This window comes from Lissotriton vulgaris, unplaced genomic scaffold (genome assembly GCF_964263255.1).
Source record: "Lissotriton vulgaris unplaced genomic scaffold, aLisVul1.2 SCAFFOLD_1334, whole genome shotgun sequence".
NCBI classification, from domain to species: Eukaryota; Metazoa; Chordata; class Amphibia; order Caudata; family Salamandridae; genus Lissotriton; species Lissotriton vulgaris.
This window is the reverse complement of record NW_028245346.1, coordinates 250,674-276,728: the sequence shown is the minus strand read 5'-3', so window position 1 is coordinate 276,728 and position 26,055 is coordinate 250,674. Positions and strand designations below refer to the sequence as shown.

Below are 26,055 nucleotides of genomic sequence, written 5' to 3'. Positions count from 1 at the left end.
CCGGGGAGGGTACGGGGGGGACCCAGGGGCAAAACAATGCAGTATATTCAACGAAGGCTAGGTAATGGGAACGCACAGTCAAGGGAGAAGAAGCGGATCTGGAATATCGGTGAAAGGGGGGGGGGGTGCAAATCTCTCCACGATACGCGTTCCATTGACCCCAGATCCTACCCCATTTCTTAGGTCTGCCACGGGAGACATATACATTTTTTTCCCTGAACATGGACCAATCCATGTGTTCTTTCCACGCTAGGAGTGATGGCGGCCTCTGAGAACCCCACAACTGGGCTATATCTCGCTTAGCAACCATATTACCTAATGTAACCCATTGGGTTTGGGGGACCGTACAGTCATTCGGCTCCCAAACATTCAACAGACAGCGTCTAGCCTCAGGCAATAATACAACACCCGTCACCTCACCCATAACCGCATGCACACGGCGCCAAAACATCGCCACCTCCGGACATTCCCAGAGGATATGCAAAAACGTACCCAACCTACCACATCCACGCCTACACAACCCATCCACCGAGAAACCCATATGTACCAGTCGTGGGCCCGTGACATATACCCGATGCAAAATTTTAAGTTGCACCAGCCTAAGACGCGCCGGAATCGCGACCTCTTTGGGGGAAGATATCGCTGCCTGCCAGTCTTTATCATCCAGTTCCAACCCGTCACTGGTCCAAGCATTCCGCAATTGTAGAAGGAGATCCGAGCGATCGTTAATCAGCTTCTTATAAATAAGAGATATAGTGCTGTCGGGGACATATCCGTCAAGCACTCTATCCTCAAGAGGTGAGGACTCCGGAATCGCAGTACCAGCCGGGAAAACCGAATTAAGCGCATGGCTGACTTGAAGGTACCGGAAATACTCCCTGTCACTCAGTTTATATTCCCGCTGGAGTACCTCAAAGGTCTTAACTGTGTCCTTGGCCCAAAGGTCGCCCACCCTGCTGACACCGATGAGATCCCATCTGTAAAACCCTTAGACGTCCATAGGCTACCCAGTGCTTCCGCGGTGTACAATGGGGTCGATTTCGTCAGTTTATCTGTTCATCCCGTGGCGGCGGTCGCACTTCCCCAGACTCGCACCGCGACTGCAGTAGGGCCTGTGAGACACTTCTGGTCAGCTCTAGAATAGAGCGCTCGATTATAATCCCCCCCGGGCAGTTGCCATCTGTCCATCTCAAACGCTGGGTTCGGGACAGGGCCATACATAGCGTGGTTCACAGCACTCAACTGGGAGGCCCAGTAGTAGCGCTTGATGTCGGGCAACGCGATACCTCCATCATACATGGCAAAGTCAATTTTGCCAGTGCGATACGCGGTCGCCCACCCCACATCAATTTTCTCTGCAAGCTCTCGATCTCTCGAAAATAGCTAGCAGGTACCAAATCAAGTGTGTTTTGAATGGCGTACAAGAAGCGGGGGAGAGACATCATTTTGAACAGGGCCGCCCTTCCCAAAGGGGAGAGTGGCAAGCCACACCACGCTGCAACATTCGACCGAAGCCGGGAGAGCGGAGGCAACAAATTCCGCTCATAACGGGCTTTGGGGTCCAGAGAAATATAGATCCCCAAGTTTTTAAAGCCATCTCTAGAAACCGGTATCGGACAAGTGCGCGGAAGAAGAGGCACATCATCCGTGAGTGGATAAATACAGGACTTGGCCCAATTAATGACCAAACCAGAATTCCTCCCAAAGGAGCGTAACAGATCAAACAGGACACCCAACGACTTACGAGGAGAGGTAAGATACAACAAAATATCATCAGCATAGAGCGATATCCGATCCTCAAGGTCAGGCGACCATCGGATTCCCTTAAGCGATGGTTCCCAACGTAGCCATGCAGCCAGGGGCTCAAGGGCAAGCGCAAAGAGGAGCGGTGACAAGGGGCACCCCTGTCTCGTTCCGCGTCCGAGGGGGAAGGGCTCCGAAGCCCTGCCGTTAACCACCACCTGTGCCAGCGGCTGCTCATATAAAAGCTTAATCCACCCGATGAATTTAGGGCCAAAACCAAACTTCGCAAGGGCAGCCCACAAATATGGCCACTCCACCGTGTCAAAGGCCATCGAGGCATCTAAGGAAACCAAGATGGCCGGCTCACCAAGAGACCCCGCCCTTGCTAAGACACCATGGAGGCGACGTAGATTGAGCGCGGTGTTACGATGAGGTATAAATCCGGACTGATCCGGATGGATCAAATCAGCAATCACCGTAATCAGCCGATTTGCCAGAAGTTTGGAAGAATTTTAGGCTTCTGCCTTTAGCCTCTAGCGCCGAGACACCTATGGGTAATTGTAGCGCTTTAAAAATTGCAAAAATAAATAAAATAAACATTCAGGAGCGAAATCGGCCGATACGACGAGCAATGGTCACGGGGCTTGCCTTCTTGTAGATGGCTACAATAGATGCTAATCTCTGATCTCGAGGAAGAGATCCGAGATCTCGCGAGGACAGGAACATCCGACGAAGATACGGCGCCATTTTGTCGGGGCATAGTTTGTACAATTCCACCGGTATCCCATTCGGACCCGAGGCCTTCCCGGAACGAAGTGAACGGATAGCGAGCGCTACTTCATCGGTGGAAAAATCCGCCTCCATAAGCTCCTTGTCCGAATCCGACAGGCTAGGCAGGGCAATATCCCGAAGCAATAAACGCGAGTCCTCTTCCGGCCTGTTAGAGACCGGCGCATACACCGCTTGGAAGTGCTGGGCAAAAACTCAGACTATATCTATCGGGTCCACGACACGCGCACCATCCATCCGTTCAACAACAGGCACCACCCGGTTCAATCTATCTCTTTTGTCCAACCATGCAATCAGTTTTCCCGCCTTATCACCCACATCATACAAACGCCCCTGCTGCTCACTGTGCATCGCCTTGGCCGCATCAGTGACCAGCGCCTTGTAGTCAGATTGTTTCAGGGCCAGAGAATGTACCACCTCCGGAGTGACCCCGGACTCCATCTGCCTTTCCAAGTCAGTGATTTCAATTTCCAAATCCACCACAGCAGCATTCTTACGTCTCCTTTCGCTGGCAATGAGGGATAAGACTTGACCGCGGATCACTGGTTTGTAGGCCTCCCACAATGTAACGGGGGAGGATACCTGTGAGAAGGTGGCCTGATATGCAGTGGTCACTATTCTAGTGAACACTATGTATCAGTCCAGCAACCCTTATTGATGATTGGTTGTAAGTCAACCTTATAGACCAGCTATCCTAGTAGCGTGGATACGAGCAGTCTAAGGCTAAAGACTCGAGAGGGCGTGTTAAGCCAGCTGTTATACCACATATACCCCTTGAACACCAAGTGAAAGGACACCACACAAGTGTTATGAAAATAAACAGTTATTTATTAAAGATCACAACAGCCCTGTACTCTTTATGAGGACAGGGTACTAAGCACAAACCAAAACTCTTACGAAAATACTTAAGTTAGCACAGTATATACAAATGCCCGAGGGGCACGGAAAACCATATACTCTGAAAGTGGAATGCGAAATTACTAGCAGGTAAGTACAGTACTAATAGCTTTTGGAATCGCTAGGACTTGACTAGGGAATCGTTAGATCACTTCTAGGAGGCCTAGGGGACTCGTGTGCAGTGTGTGCACTCTCACGTGAGATGCGGGACAAAAGTCTATGGTAGCTAGAATTTGCAAAGTTAGTGTTCTCGGGCGAACCCGACCTGGTAGGAAGAAAACGACAGTGGATCCTGACCCTTAGATAGTGAGGCTATGCTGGGGCACCGAAATGCCGAAGTTACCTAGCCCAGGGGCTGCAGCTGCATAGGTCTGAAAAGACGTCGGGAATCCTCGTAGACGGACCAGGAGCCGGAAGAAAAGATGCTGGCCGGTGACCAGTGAAGAAAGTTCAGTCGGATCCAAGCCTGGATCTCGAAGATAGATGACACCTGAAAGCAGAGGGGACCAAGTTCGAGACTACTAGCCAGTAGTCAGTGGGCACCAGGAGGGCACCGGATGGTAGCCACCTCGACTAGGTGAGTGGGTGACGCTTGACTCGAAGATCTCACGGACCAGGAGGCGTTGTCGGCGACCAGGATGGAGGATCGAGCTGTCCCACGAAGATGGAAGCTGTCGGCGTCGCTGGACCCAGGATTGGGCAACAAAGCCTTGGCAAATTCAAGCCCACGCGGTGGACCTAAAATGGCGTCTGGAGTGGACCAGGAGGGTCCGGGGTGCCTCTCTTGAAAAAGGAAGCAAGGGCCAGCCTGGAGCAACCAGACCAGCAGAAGAGTTGTCGTCGGGCGTCGTTCAGAAGGCCACAAGCCAGCCGGCTAGTAGCCAAACAACGCGGTGCACAGCAAACAGCAGAAGGGCCCCACGCCGATCGTGGAGATGCAGGGAGGCTGATCTTGGGTGTTGGAGCTGCGCAGGGTTGGGGCTTCTCGGACCCCAAAGCACTCACTCGTGGAGGACACGGTGGGCTTGTAGTAAAGATGTCGTGCAGTCTTGGCGATCGTCGGTCCCTCGAGGTCTCGTCGCACTCACGGTTCTCAGCTTAGCTGTAGAGGTGAGTAGAGGTCAGAGGTGCCAGGGAAGCCGGGTCTCGTCGAGCTGGGTCGTCGGATTCGTGATGAAGGACTTGCAGCAGACCGCAGTGTTCTTTAGGATGGTGCCCGCTTGATGCAGGGTGACTACTCCTTAGCCACAAGGGAGAATCTTGAAGAAGAAATCGTGAAGTCCTTTCGAAGAAAGTGGTATCTTGATTCCAAAGATGATCTAATTTGAAAAGGGGGCCCGCTCCTATCTTTATACTAAAAAAGGGGGCTGACCCGGTGACTAGGTCCTGCCTATGGGTGGGACCAGGAGGGGGGTGGTTACACCCCTCTCCCCTGCCGGACTTCCCCAGGCCAGGGGCTGGTGTGCCCCTGGAACTGGTTCTGACTGGCCTATGCGTAGTGAGCACCGGGGTGCCACTCAGCAGTCACCTTCCTGAAAAGCCCTGCCTACCCAGGATACACAAAACCATGTCTGGGACGGTGCTAGCACCGCCCCTGACAGGAAACCCTTTGTCCTGGCTCCCCTCACTGGGAGGACTCCCAGCTGCAGGGGGTCAGACTCGTGTCTGTGGTGGCAGCATCCATTTTGTGGAGCTGAGGCTTCAGTTAACTTTAACCGGGGTTCACAGTTACATACATGTCGTGTCCCTCTAGAAGGGTGGAATGCTAACCCCGTCGCCAGAATTGGCGAGGGGTTAGTATTCCAATTCGTATGACACCTTACTCGACATGTTTTGATAAAGCAATACCAAAGATAGCATTTAACCGCGAGGATTATAATGCACTTAAGAGTATATGGTATGCGATATCATGGAACAGCTATTAGGACTTGATTCCGCAAGCTGCAGACAGGCTCAGCTCATGCCAGAGCACCATCTCACACGATTCCAAGCACTCTGCCTTCAGGATTGTCAAGGCCTGCCATAGGAGTGACTGATAGGAATCTGTGTGTCCATTTTAGGGTTAGGTATAGGTATACTACACCTACAGCAAAGGGTGATTACACGACTTTGCCCCAGCTGTCATGCAGCCAGTTGTGTCAAATTTGGGAGGCCAGCCAGGGGTGGCATAATACATGCTGCAGCCCCTGGCAGCCCTGGGTACACCTATGCCCTGAGTTACAGGGTCTGATAGGGTGGCCCAGTACCAATTGGAAATGTACCTAGGGTACATGGAATCCATTTTAAAGAGAGAGCAGTAGGCCTGGGGTCCTGATTGGCAGGGTCCCAGGTCGACTATGTCCAAAACCAGCTAAAACACAGGGCAAAAAGTTGGGGGCAACCATAGTCAGGATGTACCTTCCTACAATACCGATCCCTCATTCTCAGCGAAGTAATAGTCCATACACTTTACCACCTCCGACCTGATCCTAGGATTACGAAGGTGCCAGGGGTTGATCGGAGCGATCCGGCCCTCGGCACCCAGCTTTATGTCGACTGTAAGCCAAAGCGGAGAGTGATCAGAGATCCCCCTGGCCAAATGCCTAATTTCCCGTACCGAGACTGTAGGAGAGTAGGGTCTGCAATCCCATGATCACCCAGATTTTTTGCTTTTGTTTCACTGGTTTACGACTTTCTCTGGCTGTGGGCCTGCTAATCAGACCCACAGCCTGGCTGTTCTCTTTCTAAATTACGATATGTACCCTAGGTGCATTTACCAATTGGTACTGGGCCACCTTATCAGACCCCGTAACGCAGGGCATAGGTGTACCCAGGGCCGCCAGGGGCTGAAGCAGGTATTATGCCACCCCTGGCTGGCCTCCTAAATTTGACACAACTGGCTGCACGACAGCTGGGGCGAAGCCGTGTAACCACCCTTCGCTTTAGGTATAGTAGCTCTATATCTAACCATACAATGGACACCCGAGTTCCTATCAGTCACTCCTATGGCAGGCCTTAACAATCCTGAAGGCAGAGTGCGTGGGCTCGTGTGAGCTAGGCTCAGGCCCGAGCCGAGCCCGGTTGCAGTTTGCGGAATCCAGACCCAATGGCTGTTCCATGATAACGCGTACCATAACGGTAACTCCGGTGTCGCGTTATCCAGGCATGTCGAGTAAGGTGTCATACGAATCGGGGTGCTGCCCTCTCACCAATTCCGGCGATGAGGTTAGCATCCCACCCCTCTAGAGGGACACGACATGCACGTAACCGTGAACCCCGGTTAAAGTTAACTGAAGCCTCAGCTCCACAAAATGGATGCTGCCACCACAGACATGAGTCTGACCTCCTGCTGCTGGGAGTCCTTCCAGCGAGGAGCGCTTGGACAAAGGGTTTCCCGTCGAGGGCGGTGTTCGCACCGTCCCAGACAGGGTTTGTGTATTCTGGGTAGGTAGGGCTTTTGCGTGAAGGTGACTGCGGAGTGGCACCCCGGTGCTCACTACGCATCTGCCGGTTAGAACCAGTTCCAGGGGCGACAGCCCTGGCCTGGGGAAAGTCCGGCAGGGGAGAGGGGTGTAACTGCCCCCTTCCTGGTCCCACCCTTAGGGCAGGACCTAGTCATGTGCCCTCCCCTTTCTTTAGAATAAAGGCCGGAGCGGGGACCCTTCCAAATTAGATCATCTTTGATTCAAGAACTACTTTCTACGAAAGGACATTCAAGACTCTTCTCAAGATTTCTCCCTTGTGACTAAGGAGTAGTCACCCTGCATCAGCGGGCACCAACTAAGAACTCTGCGGTTTGCTGTAAGTCCTTCCTCAAGGAATCCGACGGCCCAGCTCGACGAGAACCGGCTTCCCTGGCACCTCTGACCTCTACCCACAACATCAGCTCAGCTGTGATCTGTGGGTGCGACGAGACCTCGAGGGACCGGCCATCATCAGAACCTGCACGCTCTTAGAAACCAGCACGACCATCGAGGTAACTCTCTGGGGTCCGAGAAGCCCCGACCCTGAGCCGCTCCAGCACCGAAGTGCAGTCTCCCAGCATCTCCACGATCTGCGTGGGGCCCTTCTGCTCGCTGCTCAGCACGTTGTCTGGTCACTAGCCGCTGGCTCGTGTCCTTCTGTGACGACATCCGAGAATCAACACTGCTGGTCTGGTTGCTCCAGACTGGCCCTTGCTTCCATCTTTGCGAGAAGCACCCCGGACCCTCCTGGTCCACTCAAGACGCCCTCTTAGGCCCACCACGTGGCCCTGAGAACTGCCAAGGCTTGTTGCCCCATCCTGGGCCCAGCGACGCCGACAGCATCATCCTTCGTGGGACAGCTCGCACCTCCGCCGTGGTCGCCGACAACGCCTCCTGGCCCGTGAGACTGCAGAGCCTAGCGTCGCCCACTCACCTAGTCGAGGTGACGGCCAACCGGTGCCCTCCTGGTACCCTCTGACTACTGGCTAGTAGTACGAACTTGGTCCCCTCTGCTTTCAGGTATCAACGATCACTGATCCAGGCTTGGATCTCTACGAACTATTCAGCACTGGTCGCCGGCCAGCAACTCCTTTCTTCCGGCTCCTGGCTCGTCAGCGAAGACCCCGACGCCTGTAAGACTTGTGCAGCCGCAGCCCTCGTGGCTAGGTAACTCGGCATTTCGGTGCCTGCATAGCCTCCTTACTCTAGGGTCCCGAGTCCCTCGCTTCCGACTTGCCTTATCGGGTCCGCCCGAGACCTTAATCTTTCCGTGTCCTCGGACACTTGTTTCTAATTGTGCACTTGAAGTATTTGCTAAAAGAGATTTGGTTTGTGCTTAGTACCCTGTCCTCATAAAGAGTACCGGGCTGTTGTGATTCTTAATAAATATACTGTTTATTTTCATAACACTTGTGTAGTGTCCTTTCACTGGATGTTCAAGAGGTACATGTGTGGTAAACAGCTGGCTTAACACGCCCTCTCGAGTCTTTAGCCTTAGACTGCTCGTATCCACGCTACTAGGATAGCTGGTCTATAGGTTGACTTACAACCAAACACCATAAGGGTCGTTGGAACGATACATAGCGGTCGCTAGAATAGCGAACGTTGCATATCGGGCCAACTTCTCACATTGGTGAGCAGCGGTTGGGATTTGAGCTTGCTGTTGTTTTACCACACGTATCCTAAGAATATCTTGTTGAAAGATCGCACAAAGTACTGTTAGTACATATAACTAAAAGCTTAGAATACTCTGAGTTCTACTGAACCAGCTGTTGTAGCTCCTCAAGGCTTAGCACACCTTGGCTACAACTCTTAGCGAGGGTACAGTAGGTAAACACGTAGTGTAGGTAGGTGCATCACTTACACCACACTAGAACCAGTATGTCGGACAAAGGAGGAAACTCTGGGTCTCCCCTTGTGTCAGTTGACCCTCCACAGGTCATCCCTTCAGGATATACTGTGCTGAGCTTCAAGGAGTTAAGACGACTGTGTCACTCCAGGAAGATTCAGCAGGGGTCTAACCCCACAACGTCCTTTCTGATTGGTCTCTTGGAGACTTATGATGCCAGGAGGGCTGAGAAACTTCGTAGCTCTTCTAATCCAGAAGGAGACATGCCTCCCCTCGAGGGAACCCGAGACGATCCTGACCTCATTCACCTCGCAACTGAGAACGAGGATGTGGAGGAGGATGAGGATGAGGATCTCTCAGGGGATGAGGCAGATAAGGGACAGGTAGAAGTCGTCAGACTAAGCAGGTCCAACTTAAGCAAACATGATAGCGGTACTGGGGGACCCCTGGGGCCACTATCAGGTCAGCTTAACATTGAGAATGGACGAGCCCGATCTCTGTCAAGAGACTCTGGCGGATCCCTTCGAACCAATGGCTCTCACAACTCTTCTCAGAGGAGGATGACGTCCCCTCAGAGGAGAGTGTACGAAGCTAAGGAAAGGGCAGCTAATCTGAGGATCGAAAGGGAAGAACTTGCCCTGGCCAAAGAAAGGCTTGCCTTTGCTAGAGAGCAACAGTTAAGTGGGGTAGTCCCCCCTGGTGGCAGCAATGTACCTAGTAATAGGGAAAAGAGTTTCGATACGAAACACCTTGGTAAGATAGTGCCCCCCTTTAAACAAGGGGACGACATCCACAAATGGATTACTGCTTTGGAGAGGGCCTGCACTGTGCAGGGTGTTCCCCAGAGTCAGTGGGCAGCTATCTTGTGGCTCTCCTTTGAAGGGAAAGGAAGAGACAAGCTCCTCACCACAAGGGTGGAGGATGCTAACAATTACCAAATCTTGAAAAATACACTCGTTGAAGGGTTCGGCCTAACCACTGAGCAGTACAGGGTGCTGTTCAGGGATACCCAGAAAACGCAGTCTCAAGATTGGTCTGATTTCGTCGATTGTGCCACTAAGGCTTTTGAGGGCTGGTTGCTGGGCAGTAAGGTTACTGATTATCAAGGATTGTATAATTTGATGATGAGAGAACAAATTTTAAACAATTGTCAGAACCAGTTGTTGCATCAGCATCTTGTCGACTCGGATCTGACCTCTCCCCAAGAATTGGGAAAGAAGGCAGACAGATGGGTTCGTACAAGAGTTAAGCAGAACCAGGGCCAGAATCAAGGTGGTCAGAAGAAAGCAGACCAGAAGGGTAAAGATTCTAAAGGGGAACAAAATGACCAGAAGTCTTCGACAGGTCCCCAACAACCCAAAGAGGGTGGGGGTCAGGTTCCCCAAAAGAAGAAAGAAGGCCAATCCAAAAGATGGTGCCAGTACTGTAAAAGTAAGTCTCACTGGTTTAGTGAGTGCACCAAGAAAGGAGGAGGGCAGGCTCCTGCCACTGCAGCCCCTAAGGCACCTGTGCCCCCTAGTACAGTCAGCAGTGGTAGTGCACCTCCCAAGGGTTTAGTAGGGTTAACCCTGGGTTCTGAGGGGCGTGACAACTTAGTTGGCACACTCACTCAGGCTGTCCTTGTCAGTACAGGGGACGCAGACGTATCCCCTGACGTAAGCCCCAATACCCTGGGCAAATACCGACAGACGCCTTTCATAAATGGAAAGATGGCTCAGGCCTATAGGGACACTTGTGCCAGCGTCACCATGGTGACGCCTAACTTTGTGGACCCTGGACAGATCATGCCAGGTACAGAATTCCTGGTGACCAATGCAAGCAATGTCACTACCAATCACAGTATGGCAATTGTAGCTTTCTCCTGGGGAGGGGTAACTGGCCACAAGAAGGTTGTAGTTAGTCCAGACCTCCCAGTGGATTGTTTGTTGGGCAATGATTTGGAGTCGTCACAATGGTCAGAAGTGGAGCACCGGACTCACATGGAAATGTTAGGTTTGCCAGCACATGTGTTCGCCGTGACTAGGTCACAGGTCAGGAAATGCCCCACTGAACAGGTGCTGGATCCTGGAACAACGGACCAGACACCTCCCAAGAAAAAGAGCAGTAGGGTTAAGGCTGTGCCTTCCCCCTTGCCCCAGGTCGAGGATCAAGTCTCAGAGGAGGCTGACCTACAGGAATTGAGGGAAACTGAGCCTAGGGAATTCGAACTTGATCAAGTTGAATTCTTGGGTTCAGGGGGACCCTCAAGGGAAGACCTGGGGAAGGACCAGTTAGACTGCCCTTCTCTTGAACCCCTCAGACAGCAGGCTGCTGCTGAGGCTGCTGGGAACGCCACAGGTACCCACAAGGTATACTGGGAAGATGGACTCCTGTACACTGAGTCAAGAGACCCCAAGCCTGGCATGACCAGGAGGCTGGTTGTACCCTTGTCTCAGCGTGGTTTCCTACTTACCTTGGCCCACGAGATTCCCTTAGCAGGTCACTTAGGCCAGACGAAAACGTGGGACAGGCTTGTCTCACACTTTCACTCCCCTCACATGAACGAGGATGCCAAGGAGTTTTGCCGCTCCTGTGTCACTTGCCAAGCCAGTGGTAAGTCAGGTGGCACGACAAAGGCCCCCCTTATACCAATGCCTGTGGTGGGGGTGCCCTTTGAACGGGTGGGGATCGACATCGTCGGTCCCATGGAACCACCTACAGCATCAGGGCACAAGTTTATACTGGTGGTAGTGGATCATGCCACCAGGTATCCTGAAGCTATTCCCCTTAGGACCACTACAGCACCTGTTGTGGCAAGAGCCCTAGTTGGAGTGTTCTCCAGAGTGGGCTTCCCTAAGGAGGTCGTCTCCGACAGAGGTGCAAACTTCATGTCGAGCTACTTAACTGCTATGTGGAAGGAATGTGGTGTTAACTACAAGTTCACCACACCCTATCATCCACAATGCAATGGGCTTGTTGAGAGATTCAACAGGACCCTAAAAGGGATGATTCATGGACTACCGGAAAAGCTTCGGCGTGGATGGGACGTCCTGATCCCCTGCCTCTTGTTCGCCTACAGAGAAGTCCCACAGAAGGGGGTTGGCTACAGCCCTTTTGAACTTCTGTACGGGCATCCTGTAAGGGGACCCCTGTGTTTGGTGAAGGAAGGATGGGAGAGACCTCTCAAAAAGCCTGCCGCCAACATAGTGGACTATGTGCTTGGCCTCCGCTCGCGGATGGCTGAGTACATGGAAAAGGCATCTGAAAACCTTAAGGCCAGCCAAGAACTCCAAAAAGCTTGGCATGACCAAAAGGCTGTCTTGACTGTTTACCAGCCCGGACAGAAGGTGTGGGTGTTGGAGCCAGTGGCCCCAGCAGCACTCAAGGACAAATGGTCCGGGCCCTACACCATCCTGGAGAAAAAGGGAGAGGTCACCTACCTGGTCGACCTGGGAACTCCCCGGAGCCCCCACAGGGTGCTTCATGTCAACAGGCTAAAAGCATATGTCGACAGGAAGGACATGAGTTTGCTCATGGCCCTAGACGAGGGACAGGAAGAGGAGAGTGACCCTCTCCCCGACCTGCTCACTCAGAATCCTGACGATGGCTCGGTAGATGGTGTTGTCTTTTGTGGCAGCCTCTCCGAACATCAACAGAGCGACTGTAAACAGGTTCTTCAGTCGTTCAGGCATATGTTTTCTCTAACACCCAGTCAGACCGATTGGTGTACCCATGAGGTTGACACTGGTGACAGCTTGCCAGTCAAGAGTAAAATCTACAGGCAGCCTGATCACGTTAGAGACTGCATCAAAAGTGAAGTGCAGAAAATGTTGGAGTTGGGAGTCATTGAACCCTCGGATAGCCCTTGGGCTAGTCCCGTAGTTCTAGTGCCGAAACCTCACACCCAGGGTGGTAAGAGAGATGAGGTTTTGCGTAGACTACAGGGGTCTCAATGCAGTCACTAAGACTGACGCCCACCCAATACCAAGGGCAGACGAGCTTATCGATAGATTGGCTTCGGCCAACTACCTAAGTACGTTTGACCTGACAGCTGGGTATTGGCAAATCAGGTTAGCTGAGGACGCCAAGCCTAAAACCGCATTTTCAACCCCTGGTGGGCATTACCAGTTCGTGGTGATGCCCTTTGGTCTGAAAAATGCACCTGCCACCTTCCAACGGTTGGTGAATCAAGTCCTTACTGGGCTGGATGACTTCTGTGCGGCGTATCTTGACGATATTGCTGTCTTTAGCTCCACCTGGGAGGATCACCTGGTCCACCTGCGGAAGACGTTAGAGGCGCTGCAAGCGGCAGGTCTCACTATCAAGGCCACCAAGTGCCAGATAGGGCAGACACAGGTTGTATACCTGGGCCACCTTGTAGGTGGAGGTCAGGTTCAGCCACTGGAGAGCAAGATACAGTCGATCAGGGACTGGGCTCCTCCAACCACCCAGACTCAGGTTCGAGCTTTCTTGGGCCTGACTGGTTACTATAGGAAGTTTGTCAGGAACTATGGTTCAATTGTGACACCATTAAACGAACTGACAAGTAAGAAAATGCCAAAAAAGGTTCAGTGGACAGCGAGCTGTCAAAAAGCATTCGATGACCTCAAGCAGGCCATGTGCACGGCGCCTATCCTCAAGAGTCCGGACTACTCCAAACCATTCATTGTCCAAACAGATGCTTCTGAGTTGGGTGTGGGAGCTGTTCTTTCTCAACTGAATTTTGATGGTCAAGACCAGCCCATTGCTTTTATAAGCAGAAGGCTGACCCCTAGAGAGAAGAATTGGTCAGCTATTGAGAGGGAGGCCTTTGCTGTGGTTTGGGCCCTGAAGAAGCTGAGGCCATACTTGTTTGGTACTCACTTCAAGATTCAGACCGACCATAAGCCCCTCTTGTTGCTAAATCAGATGAAGGGCGAAAACCCCAAACTGCTTAGGTGGTCCATCTCCCTACAGGGGATGGACTTTACAGTGGAACATAGACCTGGTACTGATCATGGCAATGCCGATGGGCTCTCCAGATATTTCCACTTAGAACCAGAAGACTCACCTGGTCAAGGTTAGCTTATTGTTCCGACGTTTGGGGGGGGGTCATGTAGGAGAGTAGGGTCTGCAATCCCATGATCACCCAGATTTTTTGCTTTTGTTTCACTGGTTTACGACTTTCTCTGGCTGTGGGCCTGCTAATCAGACCCACAGCCTGGCTGTTCTCTTTCTAAATTACGATATGTACCCTAGGTGCATTTACCAATTGGTACTGGGCCACCTTATCAGACCCCGTAACGCAGGGCATAGGTGTACCCAGGGCCGCCAGGGGCTGAAGCAGGTATTATGCCACCCCTGGCTGGCCTCCTAAATTTGACACAACTGGCTGCACGACAGCTGGGGCGAAGCCGTGTAACCACCCTTCGCTTTAGGTATAGTAGCTCTATATCTAACCATACAATGGACACCCGAGTTCCTATCAGTCACTCCTATGGCAGGCCTTAACAATCCTGAAGGCAGAGTGCGTGGGCTCGTGTGAGCTAGGCTCAGGCCCGAGCCGAGCCCGGTTGCAGTTTGCGGAATCCAGACCCAATGGCTGTTCCATGATAACGCGTACCATAACGGTAACTCCGGTGTCGCGTTATCCAGGCATGTCGAGTAAGGTGTCATACGAATCGGGGTGCTGCCCTCTCACCAATTCCGGCGATGAGGTTAGCATCCCACCCCTCTAGAGGGACACGACATGCACGTAACCGTGAACCCCGGTTAAAGTTAACTGAAGCCTCAGCTCCACAAAATGGATGCTGCCACCACAGACATGAGTCTGACCTCCTGCTGCTGGGAGTCCTTCCAGCGAGGAGCGCTTGGACAAAGGGTTTCCCGTCGAGGGCGGTGTTCGCACCGTCCCAGACAGGGTTTGTGTATTCTGGGTAGGTAGGGCTTTTGCGTGAAGGTGACTGCGGAGTGGCACCCCGGTGCTCACTACGCATCTGCCGGTTAGAACCAGTTCCAGGGGCGACAGCCCTGGCCTGGGGAAAGTCCGGCAGGGGAGAGGGGTGTAACTGCCCCCTTCCTGGTCCCACCCTTAGGGCAGGACCTAGTCATGTGCCCTCCCCTTTCTTTAGAATAAAGGCCGGAGCGGGGACCCTTCCAAATTAGATCATCTTTGATTCAAGAACTACTTTCTACGAAAGGACATTCAAGACTCTTCTCAAGATTTCTCCCTTGTGACTAAGGAGTAGTCACCCTGCATCAGCGGGCACCAACTAAGAACTCTGCGGTTTGCTGTAAGTCCTTCCTCAAGGAATCCGACGGCCCAGCTCGACGAGAACCGGCTTCCCTGGCACCTCTGACCTCTACCCACAACATCAGCTCAGCTGTGATCTGTGGGTGCGACGAGACCTCGAGGGACCGGCCATCATCAGAACCTGCACGCTCTTAGAAACCAGCACGACCATCGAGGTAACTCTCTGGTGAGTGCTCTGGGGTCCGAGAAGCCCCGACCCTGAGCCGCTCCAGCACCGAAGTGCAGTCTCCCAGCATCTCCACGATCTGCGTGGGGCCCTTCTGCTCGCTGCTCAGCACGTTGTCTGGTCACTAGCCGCTGGCTCGTGTCCTTCTGTGACGACATCCGAGAATCAACACTGCTGGTCTGGTTGCTCCAGACTGGCCCTTGCTTCCATCTTTGCGAGAAGCACCCCGGACCCTCCTGGTCCACTCAAGACGCCCTCTTAGGCCCACCACGTGGCCCTGAGAACTGCCAAGGCTTGTTGCCCCATCCTGGGCCCAGCGACGCCGACAGCATCATCCTTCGTGGGACAGCTCGCACCTCCGCCGTGGTCGCCGACAACGCCTCCTGGCCCGTGAGACTGCAGAGCCTAGCGTCGCCCACTCACCTAGTCGAGGTGACGGCCAACCGGTGCCCTCCTGGTACCCTCTGACTACTGGCTAGTAGTACGAACTTGGTCCCCTCTGCTTTCAGGTATCAACGATCACTGATCCAGGCTTGGATCTCTACGAACTATTCAGCACTGGTCGCCGGCCAGCAACTCCTTTCTTCCGGCTTCCGGCTCCTGGCTCGTCAGCGAAGACCCCGACGCCTGTAAGACTTGTGCAGCCGCAGCCCTCGTGGCTAGGTAACTCGGCATTTCGGTGCCTGCATAGCCTCCTTACTCTAGGGTCCCGAGTCCCTCGCTTCCGACTTGCCTTATCGGGTCCGCCCGAGACCTTAATCTTTCCGTGTCCTCGGACACTTGTTTCTAATTGTGCACTTGAAGTATTTGCTAAAAGAGATTTGGTTTGTGCTTAGTACCCTGTCCTCATAAAGAGTACCGGGCTGTTGTGATTCTTAATAAATATACTGTTTATTTTCATAACACTTGTGTAGTGTCCTTTCACTGGGTGTTCAAGAGGTACATGTGTGGTAAACAGCTGGCTTAACACGCCCTCTCGAGTCTTTAGCCTTAGACTGCTCGTATCCACGCTACTAGGATAGCTGGTCTATAGGTTGACTTACAACCAAACACCATAAGGGTCGTTGGAACGATACATAGCGGTCGCTAGAATAGCGAACGTTGCATATCGGGCCAACTTCTCACAGAGACCATCTGCGCTGCTGGTACAAGAATATAGTCCAATCTCGATAGACTCCCATGGGCTCCCGAATAAAAAGTATACTGGAGCTGTCCAGGGTGCAATTGCCTCCAACAATCAACTAGACCAAGAGTGTCCAGGAGCTTCCCGAGCCAAAGCTGTGCCGCAGGCAAGGCTCTTGGGGGGGCTACGGTCTTCATCCCCACTAACTACAGAATTAAAATCACCACCCACTACCAGTATGCCATCAGGAAGCCCCAGGATCACATCACTCAGATCAGCAAATGTGGTGGCCTGCAGGCCAGGGGGAATATAGACAGACAAAATGGAAATAGTTTTCCCTTCCCACCGACCCGTAACAGCCGCATAGCGGCCCCTGTCGTCTAACACAATGTCATCTATCTCCAGGGGGAGGGAAGTTCTTACCAGGACCCCCACCCCTCTCGACCCGGAGGTAAACCCTGAATGGGCCACCAGACGGAAGCCTCGTCTGTTCAGTGTGTGGTATGTATTGCCAACCAAGTGCGTCTCCTGGAGTAAAATCACATCTGGGGCACAGCGCTTCAAATATTGCAATACGATTCCCCGCTTTATTCTATCACCAAGACCGTTAACGTTCCAACTCAGCACCCTAAGCTCCCCCCCCCCCCCCCCCAATCCCGGCACTGGACATCCCGCCCCCTGGGGAACAAGCACCCAGGATAAAAGACAGAACATAGCGCAGCCTCGAACAAAACAAAAAGGAAAAGACCCCCCCCCGCCACCCCCAAGGAACCCTGAGAAACACACCCCCCCACCCTGCACCCCTGCGTTAGATCAAAAAACCACCCCAACTTGCAGTGTGCCTGTCGCCCCATTAAACTAACCTACAAGAAAAGAGAAAAAGTCCCCAGAGGAGGAAGAAGAGGCCCGATTCCCCCCCATCCCCGGGTATCCACAGTAAAAAGCAAGTCTATTACAAAGCCACTGCTAGAAGTCCATAGTAACCGGCTCGCCGATGCAGACTCACTACTGCTGTTCAGCCAGGCCCCCCTCGGCACCTCTTGAGCTCTCATTGCTGGTGCGGTTTGATGGCAATGTGTCCAGCCAGTCACTGACCACCTCGGGCGATCGAAGAAAAACGCCCGCTCCTCATACTCAATCCTTAGTCGGGCTTGAAAAAGCATGGCATATTTCAGTCCCATATCCCTAAGCCGTCTCTTCACACCGGTGAAACCCATGCGTTGTTTCTGCACGGCCTGGGTGAAGTCTGGGTAGAAACTGACTGAGGCATTGTCATAGTTAGTGGGACCCATGGTACGTGAGGCCTGCAGGATAGCGTCCCGATCTCGGAAATTAAAAATCCTGGCGATGATAGGCCTTGGTGCGGCCCCCAGCTTGGGCTTCCCGCCGGGAACTCTATGTGCTCGCTCCACAATAAAGAAGTTACTAAGGCCCTTAGGTACAAGATGTTTCAGACCAAATCCTCCACCAGAAGGTCTGTGGATACATCCGCAGAGTTCTCCGGAACCCCCACGATGCGGACGTTATTGCGCCTGGCCCGGCTTTTGAAATCCTCCAGCCGGCGGGCAAACTGGTCATTGGAGGTGCGGAGAGTGCGAACCTCAGCCTGGAGGTCCGAGACATCCGTGGTCAAGCTTGCAGTTTTAATGTCCAGGGACGACCCGTTCATTCGTCTTACCCAGATCAGCCCTAATGAGTTTAACCTCGATCCCCACCGTGTCAATCTTCGCGGCGAGAGTCTCATATTGTCGGCCCATATCCGTACGAACACTGGTGATGGCGCCCATGATGTCCTTCAATGTCGGCTCCTCCGTTGAAGGCGTACCATCTCCTGCCCCCTCGAGAGCCTTACTCGCTCCACCATGGGACTCTTTTGGGCGAGTGTAGCGCTCTATGGTTTGAGTTTGAAGCACACCACCACGATGCGTGCCCTTGGTGTTCCGCTTCTCGGCATCTGCTTTGCCCGCCATAGTGGGCGACGAGTGGGGCGACCGTAGAGCGCCGTCAACAATAACCCAAAGCGAAGCCGAAAGTACCTCAGGGGCTGTGGGCGTGGCACACAGGCCGTTGTTGTTGAATTTTCACCTGGGTACCTCGGGGACTCAAGCCCGGGTGTGGTCTACGATGTAGGCCGCAAACTTCAGGAAGCAGCAAGTCCGGTTCTCAGCGTCCGATTTGATTCCTGAAAAAGGTTTTCAGAATCAGCAGGGCATAAGCAAGAAATACCTGTCGTTCAAATCAGGATTTGTGGCAGGATAGATGCGGGAGGCGAAGAGGGTCTCAGGAGCCCTGTGCTCACGCGGCCATCTTGGAACAGCGCAAAGCTCCTCCTCCCGCCAACACAATATTGACTGAGTTCTTAGAGATCAATCACCTGCTCAATCCCTCCCAGACGGGATTCCGTCCCATGCATGGGACTGAAACCACCGCCTTTCCCGCAGTGACGGAGGAGGCCAGCAAGATTCTGGATCAAGGAGGCTCTGCAGCAATCATCCTCCTTGACCTAAGTGCCGCCTTCAACACTGTAAGCCACGACATTCTACTAGACCGACTTACCAGCCTAGGAGTCTCAGGAAATGCAATTGCCTGGTTTGAATCCTTCCTGTCAGAACACTCCTTCCAGGTTTTCAAGGGTGAAAGCTCCTCCCCTTGCAAGCCTCTTGGCTGCGGTGTGCCGCGGGGCTCTTCTCTGAGCCCTACACTATTTAATTATTATATATTATTTTATATATATATATGAACAAGCCGCAAGGCGAAATGAGTTGTGTGGAATAAACCTGTGTTCCAGTATTCGTGTTATTGGACTCATTTCCTGAGAGCGTACGAATGAGGTTTGAAAAAGGATTTTGATATACGATTACCGGCACGCTCCGCCGGAGTGTACACCACCCCTCGTTGAGTCCCAGTATCTCGGCAGGAGCCTTTCTGAGATATATATATATATATATGGGACAAGACCAATCAAGCTATGGGCCCATACTCAAATGCTCTTGTCAATGGTTTCAACTTGCTTAAAGAATAACTATTTCATCTTCAATGATGAATTATTCCATCAGACGTGTGGCACTGCGATGGGCACCTGCTTCGCCCCCAGCTATGCTAATTTGCATATGGGCTGGTGGGAGGAGCAGGTGGTCCGGAAACAGTGCCAGGAGGAATGGGACAACAACATCCTCCATTGGAGTCGCTTTATTGACGACTTGTTTGTTGTCTGGAGAGGCCCAATATCTGACTTGAATGTATTTTTAGCTAAAATACAGAAAAACAGTTTGAATCTTAAGTTCACTAGTACTGTTAGTACAGAGTCTGTAAATTTTTTAGATCTTACAGTCTATATAAAAGACAATAAATTACAGACAAAACTTTATAGGAAAGAAACATCTGGGAACACGGTGCTTCATGCCAATAGTTTCCATCCTACTAATTTGGTGAACAGTATCCCCTATGGGGAAGGTCTGAGGGTACTAAGAAATTGTAGTGACCCCATGGAAAGAGAATGTGCACTGGAGACCCTTAAATTTCGATTTAAAGAATGAGGGTACAGTGATAACTGTTTGAACACTTCTTTCACAAAAGTCAGACAAAAAACCAGAGAAGATGTCCTTTTTAAACACAGAGGGAAGATGAATAGTGAGGCTGAGAACGAGTGTAGGTTGATTACCAGCTATAACAAACTGCATGGATCAGTGAGGAAAATATTGTCACGACATTGGCATATTATCAAAAATGACCCAATTTTAGGTCCTCTACTAACTAGTAGACCCCTCATAACATTCCGGAAAGCAAAATCATTCAAGCAAATGTTAGTTAAAACCATGTTGAATAAAATTAAGAAAAAGAGCAAGAAGAGTAATTGGTTGACTAGGAAAGCTGGTTTTCTGAAATGCAGTAAATGTAAAGCGTGCGAGCATGGGAAAAATGTGAGTACATACAAACCAGGTCTCTCCAATAGGATCAAAAAGATTAAAGGACAATATGACTGCAAGACAGATTATGCAATCTATGTCTTGAAATGTGATTGCAACCTGCAATATGTGGGGAGCACGATCAAGCCCGTACTTCAGCGGGTGCTGCAACATCTAAGGGCGATAAAAAATGCAGATAGATCTTATCCGGTCGCCCGGCATTTCGAAAGGTTTCATGACAAAGATGCCAGCAGTCTGTCCTATTTTGTAATTGATTCAATACCTGTTAATGAGAGAGGGGAGGACAGGATTAAGAGGCTACGCAAGCTTGAATTGTGGTACATTGTGGAATTAAATTTAAAAAGTCCATACGGATTAAATATTGAAGAGGATCTGTATACGCACCTATGAATTATGATTAATATTGAAGTGATGAATATCTTTTGTATTTTTGCTTTCTGGAAAGTGCCAATCATTTCTGAACTTAAAAGTTTTTTGTTATATCACTAGTTAGAATTTTGCTTTTTTCACTTTAAAATGAACTGAATGTTTCGCCCACTGGGGCTAGATTCAAAAGTTTATCAAACTTTGATTGTTGATGTTATTCCATCAAATAATTTGGAGTATGAACTTTAGCATAGAGTTGAATGGGAGAACAAAATTTGTATTATTTATGAATATATAGAAACATCTTTTTAAGCATGCATTTATACATTTGTATGTTAATACAATGAATATCTGGAAAAGGTTAGACGTTATGCCCACTTGGGCTTGATTTGCCTACAATGACAGGTTACAGCTATCCTTTTCTTTGAAATTTGTGCTGTAAAGATGTTCGTGTCTATTTGCGTTCTACTGCGTGAATATTCCTTGTTGTAATTGGAATAATACTTTTCATTCATCTATAAATGGTTATGTAACCATTTTCTAATTTTATCTCCTTTTCTAAATGCAAATGAGTTTTGTTTATGTGATGGAATTACACATGACGGACTTCATCATCAGTCTGTTGTTCAGTTCGATAGTTTTATGGGTCAGGTAATGAGTCACTTGACTCTTTAAATGTTGTTTGTCAATTGTAAACTTTATTCGTGACCAAGCCTGCTGGGTCAGGCGAAACGCGTTGAAAAGCGGCGTGGAAAGGAAAATAAAGAATTTTCACCACATTGGATGTCGTCTCCTCTCCATAATTTCGTGTTGAGGTTGAGTTTGGAATATATATATATATATATATATATATATATATATATATATATATATATATATATATATATATATATATATATATATATATATATATATATATATATATCCCCTAGCTGAGATTGTCCGTCCCTTCGGGCTCTCGACCAGCCGTACACTGCGCATAACAGCCTGAGTGACTGCTTAGAAGAAGTGACCTAATGGATGACATCCTCATGTCTCAAATTGAATGGAGACAAAACTGAGCTGATGCTCTGAGGTAACACCCCCAAGTTCACCACAGACTCATTGTGGCCCATCTGCCTTGGCCCTGCTCCTACGCCAAAGGACACAATTAAGAGCCTGGGCATCTGGCTGGATAAATCCCTTAACTTTAATTGTCAAGCAGCTACACTTTCTGCCACTTGCTACGGTCTACTCAGGAATCTACAAAAAATTCTCCTCCTACTGCCTTTCCAAGAAAACCGATTACGAGACCAGATCATATCTGGTCTCGTCTGGATTTTGGGAATGCCCTCTACTTAGGGGCCCCTCAATCCACTTTGCGCAAGCTCCAGGTCATCCAGAATTGCGCAGCCCGAACACTCCTCCTGATCCCGCATCGACTCCCAGTTAAACCCGGACTAAAGAGCCTCCACTGGCTCCCAGTCAGGGAAAGAATTGAATTTAAGGCCCTGTGCAGCGCCCACTGAACCTTTTGGGAAACGGGCGCTGCCATCAATCAATCACTGATCACCCCCTACCACCAGAATAGACAGTTCAGATCAGCATCTTCCCTCCTCACCACAGTACCCAGGAATAAGAGAGCCAGATGTGGGGGCTGTTCATTCTCCTATAACTCGGCCAAACTTTGGAACTACCTCCCCCTTCATCTGTGATCAGAGCCCAACTTACTCCCCTTCTGTAAACATTTAAAAACCCTGCTTTTTAATAAATCTGAATAGTCTCCAATTTGTTCCATCTGCACGTGTTGTCTGCAGCCCTAGGGCGCCTGAGGGTAGCTATCGGTCTTTTCATTTCATTCAATTGTTGTGACACAGTAGACCACAATGAATACTGCTTCAATTGTTAATAATTACTCTTTTTAAGCACCAATGTACAAATACTTTTGTGATGTGTCCTGTATAAACAATCACTATAGAAGTGAGTAAAACATTCTCTCACCGTTATTTACATGACATCAGGTTAACCCCTTCCTTCAGTTCCTGCCCATAATTCTGTTAATTACAGACGCATTATTTACTATTGCCTGTAATATGAACTACTTTCCAGAATAATGACATTACTGCCTGCTTCACAATAAAATATACTATCTGTCTTCTTTTTTACAAGCCATGCGGCACAGCGTTGGTTATTCTGTTCAGCATGGCTTGAACCCTTTGCAGAACCAATAGTACCCATAGACGATGCCTATTGGCTTTGACACTATTTCCTTGAGCATGTCGTTACTGGGACATGTAGATCTTTAATAAAATTCCACATCCTTTCTGTGCAGGGGAAAGCCATAACTCGAGAAGAAAGGTTTCCTTTTTCTACGCTACCATTAACAATACATGCATGTTGACTTTGACGACATACAACTTCCGATGTTTGTGCTGTCTATAGAATGAGTAAATAAAAACACAAAAAATTAAAAATGTGGCTGACAGGATGCGGCGTGTTAGATGAGAGGGCAATGCAGGCTGCCAGTTAGTGATCTACATCAGGAAAATAAATGTTAACAATTGGTTTGTAAACAGTAATGCACCGAATGGAACTGTAAGGGAGCCGTCGTAAAACAATATTTTGGCTTTTTTCACTTTTTGAAGTTCTAGATGGCACAAACTCAACCCAAAAGCATTGTGGCGATTTACGTGACCACTTTCTACAGGGTCAGACTCATGTTGCTTTCCGCACTGAGAGATTAAGTGATTTGCCCAGAATCACAGGATGTTGAACGACGCCGGGAATAAAATTGTTCCCCACATCCAAAGTAAGCAGCATTGGACGTTAGACACAGCTCATCCTCTGCGTTGATGAGGATTCCCCAATTTAATCCTGTATGTTACATTACACTGACTGGACGAAGGTCGGTTATCACGGCAGTTGCTCACCTGACTCAAGACTCCTGAGCTGATATAATGCAGCAGCCGACGGCTGCACCGGGTCCCTTGGGTTGGAAGACGCTATCAGTAAACATACAGAGACTGGCCTGTTTTCTTCTCCACACTCTCCAAAATTGCCGCAGAGCCTGGAAACAACAAGCTGTCTCCTCATGCATGTCTCCTGTCTGTGCAGGTACAGCGAGCAGGAGACAGGGAGGGACAGGAGATGTGCATGTGTACACGACCCGTACGGGACAGAAGATGTGCACGCGTACACATGACCCGTATGCATGCACATCTCCTGTCCCCCTTCGAACGCAAAATCCACAACAATAGATCTCGCCAAGGCGAGCAGCGCATGCGCTGCGTCGCTCGATGAGAACTAAACAGCTGACGAAGACGGAGACACTGCCGAGATAATTGCCCATGCGTGTGAGCGCAAATCGGAGCAGGCGGGTCATTTCTGATAGGACTCAGAACAGCGCGAGCCACTGGAGAGAATAGCTGACGAATGCCGCGCGAGCAGCAAGACCGTTAAATAAACATAGCGGAAGACCGCATGCTAAAAGGAATCGGCGCGTGACGGGTGCTGAGGCCTCAAACAAATAAAGTTGAAACAGATATTTATTTTTAAACGTCAAGTGTATTTCTTATGAACATGAAACAATAAGATTAGATGGCAAGTGGACGGATAACGCGTGCATGCAGAGGATCAACTTACAAATCAACACAAGTAAAACTAAAATAAACGTGCCTGACAGTAACCAAACACAATAGAAATAAGGTACTTATCTTGACTGTGAGCTGCAGAAAAAGAGGATTTGTTCACAGTCAACATAATTATGGGTTCATTCAACATTTCATTGGTTCTGTAGTTTTGTCTTTCCTCATGTTTGGGAAATGTAGTTCTTGCTTGGCTGCTGTGTTTAATAAAGCAAGAAAAGACTGCATAAAAGTGGCCTCTGTGTCTTGCAATAAAATTCAGAACCTTTTAATTAGAAAAGTAAATGACTTTCATTTAGAATACTCCATTGCAGTGCCATGTATTTGGAATGGCAGCAAGACAGTTGCTCCCTTGATAGAAGGTCTAGAGAAGGAGAAAAACAGTAATGAGTGGATTATCAGCGAGAACCAAAGATGATGATGTTGTGTTAGGGCAGTGTTTGACACAGATGAGAAAATGTTGCTGAACAGGTATGATCAAGGGCTAACTTAAAGTTGTTGTCCTTACTCACTTGCTGGAGACCTCTTTGAGCTCTTGTATTGCCTCAGTTTCTGGTAATGTGCTTCCCTCCTCTGTTAGATGATCTCATGAAGAACATTAACACATACCTCCTCCTGCGATTCGTTGTCTCGGACATCACCTTAGGAAATGTCAGAATGCGTATAGAACAATCCCACCGATGCTTAATTAAGATTTTGTTTTTATGGTGCTTGATAAATACAAAAGCGTTGTCCCTAACATATAAGATTTTCTTTCAGACTGATGTCATTGTGAATAGCGTTGCTACGGACCTTCAGCTTCACAATGGTGCAGTGTCGAAGGCCTTGCTGCAGAAGGCAGGTCCACAACTTCAACAACTGGTAGATGCAGCGGCCCAGCTGGACAATGTTGATGTGGGATCTGTATTGCCAACCGATGGGTGTAATCTGAGTTGCAAAAATATTTTTCATGTTATTTGTCCCAGCTGGAAAACAAGCCAGTCTTCAGAGGTATCACTTATTTACTTTTTATTTTTACGTTGTCTGTCTTGAATGTTTAAATTCCCTTTTCATGGATAAACTGTCAATTTGCCAGTTTTCTTGAGCTAGAGTATCCCTAGAGTATTACCTCTGTTGAACTTTCAAAAAGTGTTACCCAGATACATATACTTTTTTTATTGTATTAAATGCAACTTTATTTAACAGCATCTGGCAAAACAACTTGCCATGTTTTGAAACTGTAAATATATTAAAATACAAGAATATAGCTTAAAAATGCAACCCTGTTTTAAAGTGTCTTGGTATAATAGCTCTGATGTACAATTACTGATTTACAGACACATACCCTGCTTTAAATAATTAATGTGTGATATTGTTTACACATATTGCATTTTCAGATAGGTGTAATTTTAATGTTTTCTTTCTGCAGAAATCATCTCAATAATAAAAAGCTATATAGCTCAGCGGCAAAGTCTTGTGACTCTAGTGGCACAAGGGACCCCAGGACAAGGGTTCTGGTCCTGCCAATGTTGTTAAAGTATCTTAAATTTCCAAAAGATACTGTGTTTTCCCCTTAGTATTCTTCAGTTTGAGTATATCACACAAAACTTATCTGAACTGATGTTTTATTAAAATGTGCATCTGTGGTGCTGCCTTGCACGCTCATAGTTCATTAAGCGTTGACAATTGGACCCTGTCTTTTCCTGGAGCCTTATGCAGGGCTCTGTGCTTGTATCCTATCTGCACAATGCAGGGTGGTGTGGTTATCTGCCAAAATGTACTGAAGTCAGAGGGTCTTCAGCAATAACTCCATGCTGTTATTTGCAACTAGGTGCTGGCTAACCTTTTTGCACTTGAAATTTTCTGCAGTTGTTCCTTTA

At 49.5% G+C, this 26,055-nt stretch overlaps 1 protein-coding gene across 1 annotated transcript in view; it reads left to right on the top strand.

Moving 5' to 3' along the window:
• The window catches only part of LOC147666471 (protein mono-ADP-ribosyltransferase PARP14-like), a 500,256-nt gene that overhangs the window by 351,159 nt on the left and 123,042 nt on the right, over nucleotides 1–26,055 (top strand). Inside the window, exon 8 of the mRNA XM_086949064.1 lies at nucleotides 24,956–25,186. Coding sequence (XP_086805190.1) covers nucleotides 24,956–25,186 — 231 coding nt within the window. The remainder of the gene's footprint in view (nucleotides 1–24,955; nucleotides 25,187–26,055) is intronic.